Source organism: Mastigoproctus giganteus, chromosome 10 (genome assembly GCF_048544385.1).
Source record: "Mastigoproctus giganteus isolate SK-2022 chromosome 10, ASM4854438v1, whole genome shotgun sequence".
NCBI lineage: Eukaryota > Metazoa > Arthropoda > Arachnida > Uropygi > Thelyphonidae > Mastigoproctus > Mastigoproctus giganteus.
The window spans coordinates 160,585,909-160,601,598 of record NC_143584.1 but is presented as its reverse complement, the minus strand read 5'-3'; the positions used below and the strand labels follow the sequence as shown (position 1 = coordinate 160,601,598).

At 35.6% G+C, this 15,690-nt stretch overlaps 1 protein-coding gene across 1 annotated transcript in view; it reads right to left on the bottom strand.

The window, feature by feature from the left end:
• Positions 1–15,690, bottom strand: part of LOC150079425 (uncharacterized) — a 227,770-nt gene that overhangs the window by 18,180 nt on the left and 193,900 nt on the right. Inside the window, exons 25-26 of the mRNA XM_090383066.1 lie at positions 8,467–8,823; positions 754–957 (exon numbers count right to left, since the gene is read on the bottom strand). Coding sequence (XP_090239192.1) covers positions 754–957; positions 8,467–8,823 — 561 coding nt within the window. The remainder of the gene's footprint in view (positions 1–753; positions 958–8,466; positions 8,824–15,690) is intronic.

Genomic DNA, 15,690 nt, shown 5'->3' with positions numbered 1-15,690 from the left:
GTCAGTGTAGTACCACAAAGTTGATACACTGCTCTGGGGTTGCTGTTTCCCATATGTAGTACTTTACATTTGTCAATGTTAAACTTCATTTCCCACCTCTCAGCCCATCTGCTCAACCTTTCCAGATCCTGTTGCAACAGCATAGTGTCAGTAGTGTCCTTGATAACCCTATCATATTGCATTTCAATTAGCATGGGCAACACCTGCTTATTCTTATTGAGCATAATTAGCAAAGGCTTAAATTTGCATACTTGATCATGCACTTTTGCTGACTGCAAAATAATTAATGGAGATTTCTGAAATTTGAAAATTAAAGAAAACAGTTCTCTTCTCATCTGCAAGTTTTAACTTTGTACACAGAATATAAATTATAAAATTAATTATTTAATTTCACTATGGTAAAATTGACCCAAGTGGACTTGCAGTGTTACAAAACAGAGGGGGGGCCATTACGGGTTAAATTAAACTAAAATATCTTAAGTATTATTGTATAATGTAGTATTAATATAATAATGTTCATTCACAAAATTTATTGATGATAAATTTTACACACAATACTGAATTACTGTATATACTGATTACTGCATCAGTGAGAAAAACAGTATTGTAAAATGTACAGCATTGGATGTTACATACTTTGCAATATTGTATAATTAGGCTAGACTTTTTTAGTTCTATTAAAAAAAAAAATTTCACCAATTGTGAAAAATTTTTTTTCTTTTCTTTATTTATTATTATTGGTGATATACTTACATTATCAGTTACATGCACAGAAGACGTATTTGCAGCAATCAAAGCCTTGATTAAGTCAAGATTTTGAAACAAGACTGCAATGTGCAGAGAACATCTTCCTTTTGTATTCTTGGCTGTAACTAGAGAGGAATCCTTCTGGGAAAGTTCTGATACACCTTCTAAATAGTTATGCCTTATAAATGTATGCAACTCTTCTCTTGTTTTCTGTAAATAAAAACAGAATCAGTAAATTCCAAAATATATAGATACGTGCAGCAGAAACAAAAACAAAAAAAAAAAAAAAAAACAAAAAAAAAAAGATTCTTTTCAAAGTGATTTGCTTTTGCGGATCACTGAAGCAGCCACTGATCTTACTGAAAACAATGTTGTTGTTATTTGGTTTTTAGGAGCATTAGCCACTAAGGCCATATTGCTCCGGGAATATGCAGTGGTCATTTCCTGACCTTTTCGCATCCTCCGTATTTGGTGGTGACGGGCTCGAACCCCGGTCTAATCAAGAAGCGTGTGCTCCTTCCAACGTGGCTACGGAGGTGCCCATGAAAACAATGATACAAATTTAACTTTATTTCCATAAATTTCTTTAAGCAATGCTTATTTGGGTGACAGAGAATCAGTCTTATTTTCTCAGGGAAATGTATAGACACTGTTCACAAGTATAAACAATCTATTTATAGCATGTATCAAAGAGCCAATTGTTATTTCACCATCATAACTATGATGGAGCAGAAGATAATAAACATTTATATTAAATGTTCAGTCTCTTTTATTTGCCATAGATTGAGATTTGTGAAATTTTATTTTAATTTATTTCTTATCACACAGGAGGTCACAATTTGTGCTTGCAAACATATGATTTAAACTTTCATTACTGCTGTAAGTAATATATATCTGTTGCAACTTACCTTTAAGGCCCTCGTCGCTTCATGGTAAGTTTCAACTGTGGAAAGGTCTGAGTTTGAATCTTGTATAGACAGAAGAAACTCTTAGACTTTCTCCCCCCCCATCATGGTCAAGTTAGACTCGTGAGAGTTGCAGTATTTTGAAAAAACTGAGTTTTGATCTCATGAAATATGCAAACCAATCATAAAATATGCACAATTTATTCATAATATTCTAATATCTCATATTCATAGTTACAAACAGAAATCATTTCATAGAAGAGAGTGCTACTTTGTTCTGTATTTATTTGTATCACATGATGCCTTTCAAAGATCATATCAGATCAACATTTAACAGTTTAATTTTAATTTCTCAATTGTAAAATTCAGGCAAATCAAAATCACTATATTTTAATTTGCCTGTTAGTCACTGTTGTTCTACATTAGAACAGACCAGATGCTGACAGCCACAACTGGGGACAAAATGAATTTTAAAACATAAAATCCAGAACAATTTATAAAAAACTAACTTTTGAGAACATTAGCATTAGTAGAGACATATGATGCAAGAAAGCAAGCTTATGCAGTATCAGCCAAAAAAAAAAAAAAACGCTCCCATTTCACCCTTCCATTCGTTCCAAATATCTGTCCAGCTAAGCCTTAAATTTGTTTAGGCTATCAACTTCCACAACAAGGGATGGAAGTCTGTTCCACCAACCAACTACCCACTGGCTAAAGGCAAATTTCTGCACATCTATCCTACATCTGTCTTTCCTCAATTTGAATTTATGCTCTCTCAGGTGATTATTCTGAGCAAGAGGAAGAATCCCATCAGCACTGAGATGCTCAAACCATTCAAGGCTTTATACACCTCTATCAGATCACCTCACTGGTGCCTAGTCTCCAGACACTGTAATTTGCAAAACTTAAGCCTTTCTTCGTAATAGCAACCCTTTGTTCCATTCACTAATCTTGTTGCCCTTCTCTGTACTCATTCCAGCAGCTCTACATCCTTGAAATGAGGCCTCCAGAGCTGCATACAGTACTCAAGGTGTGGCCTGACCATTGCCTTATACAAGGGAATATCACCTCCTTATCCCTGCTAGAAAAATTCCTGTATATCATTGACAAGACACCATGAGCTACTCTTGCAGCCCATCTGCACTGCTCAGAGAACTTCATATCTGCCTGCACAACCACCCCCAGGTCCTTTTCATTCTCTACCATTGTCAGTGTAGTACAACAGAGTTGATACGTTGCTCTGGGGTTGCTGTTTCCCATATGTAGTACTTTTCATTTGTCAATGTTAAACTTCATTTGCCACCTCTCAGCCCATCTGCTCAACCTTTCTAGATCCTGTTGCAGCAGCATAGCGTCAGTAGTGTCCTTAACAACCCTGCCAACCTTTGTATCATCTGCAAACTTGGACATTAAGCTTGATATACCATAATCAATATTATTTATAAATACAGAAAACAATAATGGACACAATGCTGAACCCTGAGGGACTCCACTAATAACATTATTCCACAATGAGCAGTGTCCATTGATTACCACTCTCTGTCTTCTTCCCCTCAACCACCCCTTTATCCATAGCAGCAATTTGCCTCCAATGCCACACTGCTCCAATTTGTGCAGCAGTCTTCCATGTGCAACAGCATCAAAATCTTTTCTAAGATCCAAGTATATAATATCAAAGTTATTCCCTGCATCCAGTTCTTTTGTGGCTGCATTATAGTATCCAATCAAATTGGTCAGGCAAGACTTCCCCTTAACAAAACCATGCTGTGTCTGAGCTATAACTGAAGTCGTCTAGATGATCCTGCAGTGCTTCTTTAACCAGTGCTTCCATTAATTTTCCTGGAACAGAAGTTAAACTCACAGATCTATAATTACTTGTGTCAGCCTTTGATCTTCCTTTGTGAATTGGGGTTACATTTGCACATCTCCAGTCAATGGGTACCTCCCCTGAGTCCAAGGAAGCTCTCATAATTATGGCTAAGGGTTTGCTTACTTCCTTTGCTGCCTCCTTTATTATAACTAGATAGATCCCATCCACCCCAGGTGCCTTTCTTGTGTTTATCTTCAACAATTTCTCCTCCACTTTACTCTCAGTTATTACAAGATTATCTAGCTTACTGCCAGAGTTGAATACACTTCTGGCATTCCCCTCCTCGAATAACTCCTCATGTGTGAATGTTGATGCAAAATATTCATTTAGTTTGTTAGCTACCTGAGCAGGATCATCAACAGTTGACCCATTGATATCAAGTGGACCAATATGATTCATCCCCTTCCTTCTAGAGTTTACATAAGTAAAGAACTCTTTGCTGTTTTTCTTTACATCCCTTTCCAAAGATTTCTCGTAATCTGCCTTCGTCTGCCTAACCTCCTTTGTAACTTGGTTACAGATCAACTTATATCTCTCATAGGCTTCTGTGTCACGTGTTAATTTGTATGTATCCCATGCATTTTTCTTCTCTGCCATATGTCTCATTAGTTCATTTGACATTCATTTAGGCCTAAACCTTGAACAATATTTCTTAGTTGGTATGTAAAGCCTAGTAGCTTCCAAGATAAGTTCTTTGAATGCTTCCCATTTTGAATTTGCTGTTGGTAACATCATCAGTTGGTCCCACTGTATAGAATTTAAATACTGTCTCAGACCATCGTAGTTGCCTTTACGAAAGCAATAACCCTTCCCTTTACCCCTGATGGTAGTTACCTCTTTGAGTAAATCCCACTTCAGCACACTGTGATCACTGCCACCTAGTGGTTCCTTTATCTGCAGATTCTTAATGCATGAAGAATCACTACTGATAATCAAATCAAGAGTATTACTTCCCCTAGTTGCCTCCTGAATATACTGATGTAGAAAACAATCATCCAATAAATCTACAAAAGCCTTGCTAGTGTGTGAGTGACCAACCCACAAATTCCAGTCAATATCTGTGAAATTAAAATCCCCCATTATAAGACTGATTTACTGGCCCACTATTTCCCTGTACAGTTTCTTATTATACTCATCAGAGTCATTAGGCCTATAGCATACTCCTACTCTCAATTTTGATCTCCCAATGCTTATGTCACACCAAACTAACTCGACACTGCACTGTCCAGCGATGTTGACTGGCTTCATTTCCTTGGATATTATGTGTTTCTTAACTAATAGCATAACCCCTCCTCCCTTCCTATCCTGTCTATCCTTTCTGTAGACGTTGTAATCCCCAAATTCCAGTTCTGCATTACTTATATCTGTGTGACACCACATCTCTGATATCCCAACAATATCCGCCTTTGATGCTTTGAGCAATACCTCAAATTCATCAAATTTATTTACCAAACTCCTAGCATTGGTGTACACACAAGTATACATGCACCTGTTCCTATTCTTAGCTACCCTAACACAACCCATGTGTTCACCTGCACCGCAATGACTCCCAGCAGTCTCTGAAATATCCTACATCTTGTTTTCCAGGCTTCTGCTCATTCCAATAGAAGCAGTGCAAGAATCACTTTCACCTCTGCCAGTGGCTACTGTTAATCTATTAGTCCATGTATCCCCTCAATCTAGCAGTTTTCCGACCCACCTAACACTGCCTCGATAGCATCAGCTATTCTTGCACCCTTTCTATTTAAGTGTATCGCATCCCTGTAGAAGCAGTCTCTCCCGTTAACAAGTACAGACCAGGCTGAAAAAAATTCTACCCATTGAGCCTTGTACAATATTTCCAGGGCCGAATTGATCGACAAGGCTCTCATCATATCATATAATTAAAGGCTGACACAAGTAATTATAGACCTGTGAGCTTAACTTCTGTTCCAGGAAAATTAATGGAGGCACTGGTTAAAGAAGCACTGCAGGATCATTTAGACAAGACTTCAGTTATAGCTCGGACACAGCATAGTTTTGTTAAGGGAAAGTCTTGCCTGACCAATTTGATTGGATACTATGATGCAGTCACAAAAGAACTGGAAGCAGGAAATAGCTTTGATATTATATACTTGGATCTTAGAAAGGCTTTTGATACTGTTGCACATGGAAGACTGCTACACAAACTGGAGCAGTGTGACATTGGAGGCAAATTGCTGCTATGGATAAAGGGGTGGTTGAGGGGGAGAAGACAGAGAGTGGTAATCAATGGACACTGCTCATCGTGGACTAATGTTATTAGTGGAGTCCCTCAGGGCTCAGTGTTGGGTCCATTATTGTTTTCTGTATTTATAAATGATATTGATGATGGTATATCAAGCTTAATGTCCAAGTTTGCAGATGATACAAAGGTTGGCAGGGTTGTCAAGGACACTACTGACACTATGCTGCTGCAACAGGATCTGGAAAGGTTGAGCAGATGGGCTGAGCGGTGGCAAATGAAGTTTAACATTGACAAATGTAAAGTACTACACATGGGAAACAGCAACCCCAGAGCAACGTATCAACTCTGTGGTACTACACTGACAGTGGTAGAGAATGAAAGGGACTTGGGGGTGGTTGTGCAGGCAGATATGAAGTTCTCTGAGCAGTGTAGATGAGCTGCAAGAGTAGCTCATGGAGTATTGTCAATGATATACAGGAATTTTTCCAGCAGGGATAAGGAGGTGATTATTCCCTTGTATAAGGCAATGGTCAGGCCACACCTAGAGTACTGTATACAGGTCTGGAGGCCTCATTTCAAGAAGGATGTAGAGCTGCTGGAACGAGTACAGAGAAGGGCAACAAGATTAGTGAATGGAACAAAGGGGTGCTCTTACGAAGAAAGGCTTAAGTTTTGCAAATTACAGTGTCTGGAGACTAGGCACCAGCGAGGTGATCTGATAGAGGTGTATAAAGCCTTGAATGGTTTGAGCATGCTCAATGCTGATGGGATTCTTCCTCTAGCTCAGAATAATCACCTGAGAGGGCATAAATTCAAATTGAGGAAAGACAGATGTAGGATAGACGTGCGGAAATTTGCCTTTAGCCAGCGGGTGGTTGGTTGGTGGAACAGACTTCCATCCCTTGTAGTGGAGGTTCAATCAGTTTTTTTAGATCATCATGAAGTCTTGCAGCTGCTTCAATGTCAGCACTGGCACTCTCACCACTAAGTTGAACAATGTGGAGCCCCATACGTTTTTTAAACCTGTAAAACCAACCACGGCTTGCACAAAAACTTTCCTCTTCCTTTCCATTTTCTTTTGTTAGTAGTGAATAGAGACTGCTTGCTTTAGCTTGAATAGTCATCAGACTTAATGGAATTCTTTTCTGGTTACAGTCTTCAATCCATAACATTAACAGATGTACCATATTATCCATTTCATAACTACGATTTTTAACAATCATTTTTTACATATAAGATGCTGTTACCATTCCATGTTCTTTTATTTTATCTTTATTCTTTAGAGGCGTTCATACTGATGATTCATTCATATTCTTGTCCCGTGCTATCTTAGCATATGATGCACCATGTTCATATTGTTTTATAATTTCTAGTTTATCATCTAGTGTCAACCATTTACGTTTAGAAGAACACTCAGTGTCATTACATTCCTTCTTTCCACCCATATTTGCACATAAAGGTGTAATTTTTTAAAAAATAATCTTTAATAAATATACACAGCGAAAAATATTTGTACAGCTTACGCACAGTCAACGACCTCACAGCTCGGAATCTAGAGTTATTACTAATGTACAAATGCTAGCAGAGTCCATATACAGGGTGTCTCAAATATACATGGCATAACTTCAGGAATGAGTACCTCATATGTAGAGAATAAAAATATTTTATATCAACATAGTTCCGGAAATGCTTGGTTCCCAAGTTATTAACTGAAATGTCTAATCTCCAGCAGGTGACATTGTTAGTGGGAACAGCAGTGACAACACTAGTTGGGAAGGAAGTAACATTGCAAGTGGAGGAGGGTTTAGAAAATCACACTACAGAGATTGCTTGGAAACTATCACTTGGCATTTGGGGCCAATTTTGTGGTGTAATCAATTAGTACAGAATACCACTGAATGTAGTTCCTATCATCCGAAAGCTAGAAAAAGTTGGCACAAAGGAAAATGGCTTTAGAACATTTATGATTGACTACATGTTTGACAGAAGCCGAGTGTCCAGCCTACAAATACAGGATTACTCACAGTGCATGTCAGAATTCATGTGATACCACAAAATGTGTTAATATTCTTGTAGTCTGTATCTCAAACTCCTGTGACTATGTGGCTATCCTGGAATATGAATATAAAATTTATTTATTTGGAAATATGAGTATAGTATATGTTGCTGTTATGGACGATCTATCTCTATGGGTAGAGAAAATCTTTCCATAGAGATATACTATTCCTATGTGCTGATAAGGCATGCTACACCGCATATACACTTACAGATAGAATATATTTATAAAAGAGTAAAGCATACTTTTTAAAATTTAGTGCATTATTATGAAATATATTTTTTTATTTCAATGTACCACTTAACCCACTGTTCATCATGTAAGGATCATTTGGATCTCCTCCATCCCACTTTTGTCCTTTCAATTTGACTCTCAAACAAAAACCATTCCGTTGACTTGAAAATAATTCATGGAGCTTTTAAACAAAGGCAGTACAGCCTTCATGGGTTAATTTTTTGCACCACTTTCTCTTTTCAAAATTTGAATGGCTGTTCTAGTTATTCAGTAATTTTTACTTTTGCTTTCTTTGATAATAATTTAACAGGGTAAAAGTATGTTACAAAGTTGGAAATATGCTGCATATCAGTTCATGCAACCAACAATGGGTTAAATGCTAAAAGGTTAAGACAAAGTTTTATATTTATAAATAATGGAAATAAAAAAAAAATAAATAAAACTATACCTGAAAGTCTGAGATATCTTTCAGTAATGTAAGTGCACTTTCCATTTTTTCTACTTCTAAAATACTAGTAACATCTTGTCCTTGGGAATCAGCAATGTTAAGAATATGGTCATAACCCTCATGTGCTATCATCTGCAAAAATGCTGATTTTTGACTTAGGAAAGCATCTAACACATATCTATCAATGGCAGCAATATTTTCATTCAGGGAGTATTCTTCAGCAACATCACGTGCAGTGCGATATTCTGAATCACGTTCAGCAAGCAAAAACTCTGTATGACTTATCAGTGCATAGAAACTGCCATTTGGATGAGGTCTCATAGCAGCAAAATGCAATACTGTTTGTCCATCTTCATCCTAATAAACAGATATAAGTAATGGTTTCATTTAACAGAGAATATGTTTATAATTTTAAATATATATGAGCAAATATTATTATACAACTCTGCAACTGGACTAGGAAAAATCATTTTTACAACTGCAAGCATTTACAATAAAAAAATTTGTTAATGGGATTCTACAATATAAATCAGGATTGGTTCTTAACCCAGCTGATCTTTTAAGTTCAGACACCAAGGAAGCTATATTCAGCTGTGTATGCATACTCAGATTGTTTTTTCTGGCTATTCAGCGATATTTACTTTTGCTAACTTTGATAATAAATTAAACTCTTTCGATATGTCATTTTATAATATCGATAATAGTTTTCAGTATTGAGAAAATACTGAAATAAGCTTTAATACATGTTTAAAAACAGACTATACAGATGTCTAACCAATCACCAGGTCCCATCAGGTTCAGTCTATTGTATGTCATATCACAGATTATCATCATTTGGTATCATCTTTAAGAAAATACTATCATCATCTTATATCATGAAAGATATAAGACAATGATGATAGTTTCTGAAAGAACTCATTGTCTGGTATCAACTAGTATCATATTACCTTTAGCAAGAAGCTTATGTTTAGCTTATATTATGTAAATCAGTTATTTTTTTAATAAAGCTGAGCAAGTACTAAGAGCAGCATTGAAAAGCCACAAGTATTTAAAAATTCAATTAAAGTAATACTAACAGCTGCACATAACGTTTAATACTTATGTAAGAAATTATCAGAAACTGACAGCTCATTGAAATGCTTCCATATTCTGCCTCTGAACTTCATTCCCCCCTACCATGCATACACAAAAGGTCTGCCAAAAAAAGTAACTTTAATCCTTCAGCAGGTGCATGAGAATCTGCCCAACTACTATTAAAATAAAAGGCTTTCTTACTTTTCAACCATATTATCCACCCATCTGTGATTCATACCTTTCAAAAACTTTGGGTTCTCCATACTGTTGCAAATGGCAGACTGCTGTACGGCATTCAGGGCAAGTTGCTGCAATGGATAAAGGGATGATTGAGTGAGAGACAGCAGAGAGTGGTAATAAATGGCCACTGCTCTACATGGACTAATGTTACTGGTGGAGTCCCCAGGGTTCAGTGCTGGGCCAATTGTTATTTTGTGTATTTATCAATGATATTGATGCAGGTATAGCAGACTTAATGTCCAAGTTTGCAGGTGATACAAAGGTTGGCAGGATTGTTAAAGAGAGTATACTACTGCAAAAGGATCTAGAAAAGCTAGACAGATGGGCTAAGAAGTGGCAACTGAAGTTTAACATCGACAAATGCAAAGTACTGCATATGGGTAGCAGTAACCCAAGAGAAACGTATCAACTGTGTGGTACTAAACTCAGGCAGGTGGAGAATGAAAAAGACCTGTGGTAATTGTGCAGTCAGATATGAATTCTCTGAACAGTGCAGATGGGCTGCCAAAGCAGGTCATGGAGTTTTGTCAATGATATATAGGAATTTTGCTAGTAGAGACAAGGAAGTAATTATCCCTTTCTATAAGCAATGGTCAGGCCACATCTTGAGTACTGTGTACAGGTCTGGAGGCCTCATTTTAGGAAGGATGTAGAGATGCTAGAATGAGTACAGAGAAGTGCAACAAGATTGGTGAGAGGAACAAAGGGGTGCACTTACAAAGAAAGGCTTAAGTTCTGCAAATTACAGCTTCTAGAGACTAGGTACCTGTGAGGTTATCTGATTGAAGTGTACAAGACCTTGAATGGTTTGGAGCAGGCTCAATGCTGATGGGATACTTCTGCTTGTTCAGATTAAGAACCTGAGGGGGCAAAGATTCAAATTGAGGAAAGACAGTTGTAGAATAGATGTGCAGAAGTTTCCCTTTAGCCAGTGGGTAGTTGATTGCTGGAACAGACTTCCATCTGTTGTTGTGGAAGTTGACAGCTTAAATAAATTTAAGGCTGAACTAGACAAACATTTTGAGTGACCGGGTGAGTGAAATGGGAAGGGTTTTTTTTTTTGCTGATGCTGTATAAGCTTGCTTTCTTGCATCATATGCCTCAACTAATGATAATGCTATTGAAAACTTCACAAACAACTAAAATTAAGACATAAATAGAGACAAAAGCACAAAATACTGCCATACATGACTGTTAAAAATTTACCATTTATTCTATGTTTCAAAATGATTTATAGCTTGTGAAACTGTTTTGAAACTACATGTTTAGGGAAAAGCACTTGGACTATTCTGTTCACTTATGTATTTTTGTGGACAGTCAATTTTAAACTGTAGCAAATATTGCAATGGTCTTAGCAAGGATGGCTGTAGTCCTGGGATATCATGTGCAGACTGCAAGATAGAGCCCATAAGCTCCCGTAAGAAGTGTACAGCCTATTGTTAGTTGGTATGCTATTATTTTGACTGCAATAAAACAGTTACAATAAAGTTTTGAACACTTCTGGCTTCTGTCATCCACAGTATTTGTAAAATAATAAGAGAAGTTTACCTCAATATAATATGTAGAACACTTCTGTATGATGCTCTCCAGAAATTAAAATGAAAATAATCGAAAATATTACATTATAGTAAAAAATAATTAAGAAACAATTGAACACAATTAAAAATCAATTCACCGCAATTAAAAATTAAGTAAAAATTTATTAAAAGAATTTAATGACAAAATTGCAAAGCGATTTTTCTTCGTGAAACTGATAATGCATTTTGATCGCATGTTGTGATCACAGGAATGAAAAATAGGGGTGAGCATGAAACTTAAATAGCAATTATTTGTCTTCGCGCATGTGTGTAAAAGCCCACGAATCGGAGATCAGATATGGCCGGCGAACATTAACAGAATTCTCGTGTAATTTAATTTCAATGATTTCTGCAATTAATAGTTGTACAAAATTACGTTGGACACTGAGTATTTTGGCCTCGTTAAATAAAAAAGTATGTTTTTGGTTAACTGCACAAAAGGCTAATTTAGATGCTGCTGAACAAGAAACACGAATTGAGGCCGCATGTTGATTAACACGAAAATTTAGAGGAAAACACGTCGAACCTTGGCAAGACAAGTCGCAATCACAGTAAGAATGTATACCGGGTCTTTTATTTGTGTTGCGAACGAGGAAAGAACTGAGCGATTGTTCAGTATAGTGTGTAATTTCCATATTGGCCTGGCTACAATTTTAAATGAGCCAATTGGATTGAGCCTGAGCGGCTTAATATCGGAGATCTATCTCTCAACGATTGAGCATATACATTTGATGCCTCTTCTATCCCATATCACATACTACGGGAGGTATTTAGACGATGTTCTAGTTATTACTGATAGTAGTACTATCCCATACATTTTACATTCATTTAATAATGTTCATTCTAGACTCAAATTTACATAGTAAAGGGAGGATACAGATACTTAGTCTTTAAATTTTCTAAATTTCATGCTTACTTGGGACTTGAATAAAATCCAATTTAACATCTATTAAAAACATACAAACACCGGCATGCTTTTACATTATAACAGCCATCACCCATTCACCTACAAAAGATCTATCATTTTTAACCAATTTCTAAATGCCTATAAATATTCAACGACAGAATCTGCTTTGGGCTCAGAAATACAAATATTAACCAGTAGATTCTTAAACAGGGGTTACCCACTTGCTACAATAGACAGAATTAGGGTACAAGCTAAGGACAGGATACAAAATACTACACCAACCAACAATAGTAATATCAAAAAATACTTTATTTCTGATCCATATGTTGAACAGTGGCACAAACAGCTTAACAGATTCTTTAAAGATATCGAATTTAAAATTGTGGCCATGCCAATATGGAAATTACACACTATACTGAACAATCGCTCAGTTCTTTCCTCATTTGCAACACAAATAAATGACCTGGTATAAAACATTTCTTCTGGTGATTGCGACTCATCTTACCAAGGTTCGACGTGTTTTCCTCTGAATTTTCGTGTTAATCAACACGCGGCCTCAGTTCATGCTTCTCGTTCAGCAGCGTCCTTTCATGCCATTAATTAAAGATATACTTTTTTATTTAATGAGGCCAAAATACTTAAGTGTCCAACATAATTATACGCGACTATTAATTGCAGAAACTGTGGAAATTAAATTACACGAGAACGTTCGCCGGCCAAATCTGATCTCTGATTCGTGGGCTTTTACGCGCATGACGAAGACAAATAATCACTATTTAAGTTTCATGCTCACCCCTCTTCGGTAATTTTTATTCCTGTGACCACTGCATACAGTCGAAAAGCGTTGTCAGCATCAGGAAGGAAAATTGTTTTGCAATTTTGTCGTTAAACCCTTTTAATTAATTTTTTACTTAATTAATTGTGATGAATTTATTTTTAATTGTGTTCAATTGTTTTTTAATTATTTTTTACTGTAATGTAAGATTTTTGATTTTTTTCGTTTTAATTTCTGGAGAGTATCATACAGAAGTGTTCTATGTATTATATTGAGGTAAACTTCTCTTATTATTTTACAAATATTGATATCAACGTAGAATGTATTGAGAATTACAGCTCTGGTTCATACTATCAAAGTCACCCACAGTATAAACGGACATTTATTTACTCACGGTAGAACACACTACTACTACAAGTTGCTTAGGTATAGCATTACTTTTAGACAAATGGGATAACCAAAAGGCTAGTCTGACATTTATTTAATCTGGTAGTGGAGGTAGCTGGTCTGTCAGACCCCTCAGCAAAATATCTGTTGCACATTACTTGCTGGTTCAAGGTTAGTAACTTTAACTTTATAATTACCCATACAGTCTTACTTGAATAGTCTGACGTGGAAGGGACATTATTGTTTTCTTGTTTATTGTACACAGGGTACCCACCTTAAGTAATACAAATGGTGGTGCATGATATGTCAGGCTCCAAATTTTCTTTATTTCAGAAATAAAAAAAAAAAATTTTTAAAAAAGGAAAAAAAAGTAAAGCATTTGCTTTTTCTTAAATTAAGCAATGGATATTCAATCTTTCATTAAAATATTTTAATGAAAAAAATTGGGAAATTTAAAAATGTACTTTTATAAGTTATTTTCAACAAAACAAAAAACTCTTCTACTGATCAGACAGACCCCCTCACCAAATATTTACTGCAAGTAAATCACATGTTCAAGGCCATTGGTTGTTACTCTGTCAACTTTCTTAATTAGTGTATTCAATCTTATATGAACAGTTTAATAATATATCATAAGTATACTTTAAGCAGAAATACATATGCTTGCATAATTCTGAATTTTAATACACTTAATTATTTTAAGAACTTATTACACAAGTAGGGCACACCTTCATTCTATATGTATCAATGAGGAAACTAGGTTTGCTAGTCTAGAAATGTCATTGTAGAGGCACTTTGCCATGATTTTGCCTGATGTTGCACTACTCAAAATACTGACAAGATCCCAAACAGGATAGTGTCGGTGGGTGGGTAGACACTGTGAAGACTTGAACAGTGTGATCACTTAAATTTACTTGATTTTATAAACTTGAAAATGGAAGAGACTTCTTCTTCTTTGTCCTTGCCTTCTTCCCACGTTCATATGGGGTCGGCACTCTGCTCTTTCCATTCATTGTCCCAGTGTTCAATGTTCCTATTCTAACACTTTTCAACTCCTTCTTCATCTCTAAGTTAAGAAGATAGTGTCATATTATATATTAAGTACATATTTTTTTTCCCATCAGAATTAAGTTTTGTTTTTCTGAAAATAACAGCCTTAAAAAACATTTTAAAATTTTTATAAAAAATCAAAAAATTAAAAAATTGTTGGAAATAAAAAGAATACCTGGAGCCTGTTGGACCTGGTTCCAGTATTATTGTTACAACTGGTATCATTACCACCACTGCCAGTTAAAAAAGATGAGATAGTGTTTCAACAGTCTACTTAAGGATTTACTAGTCTTTCATCAGATAGCAGGTATCTAAATTAGTGAACCAAAACAACTTAGTGATAAAAGCTGTTCTGTGTGAACTGCTATGCAGTGAGAAGGTAAACTTCATGATATTTATAAAGCAAAGGCCATATAGCAATATGGCATATATATTGCAAATGGTCTTAGTAGAGTAAAACCACAATTTAAGGGACTATACAGAGGTAAAAGGCCTGTCAGATAAAAGTCGACTGCTTTACTGTCATTGCAAAATGTATGAGTACACAAACACACACACTAAAATCTGTATTTGAGAAAATCTGAAAAATGTGATGTTGCTATATACTATGGCAAACTTACTTTTTCACTATGTGTTCAATAGAAAGAGTCACTTTCATCACTATCATGATGAAAGTGACTGTCCATCACTTTTATAGGTTTCACTGTTTATGAAATTTTAGTGGCAAAGAAATTGTTGTTTACAGTTTGTTGGAAAATTTTCATTAAGAAATAAAAAACCAGTCAAGTAAAAAAAAAAAAAAAAAGGGCTGAATTTGTTAAGCTCTGTAACCTTGGGCCTGACAGTTAGTGGCAAATGGAATAATCTTAGGAGGAATAATTACCAATTACTACAATTGAATTTTGAATGAAAATCAGAGTTTCATTTATCGCATGGAAATTTTTTTTTCAACAGTCCAGGATACACTCTTGAACAAAGGTTAAAAAATCAAGATATCCTCTTATTCCATTGGGAAGAAAAAATTCACATGTGACACAGGTACATTAATAATAATTAATGTACATATTAATTGTTAATATTTAATATTAATAATATTAATAATTATTAATTAATACAATACAATACAATTTTATTTATCAAGAGAATTCGTTTACAATAAATGAACTTGTTAAGAAAAGTAAATTTCTTGACAACAAGTTGTAATTCTTCCTTTA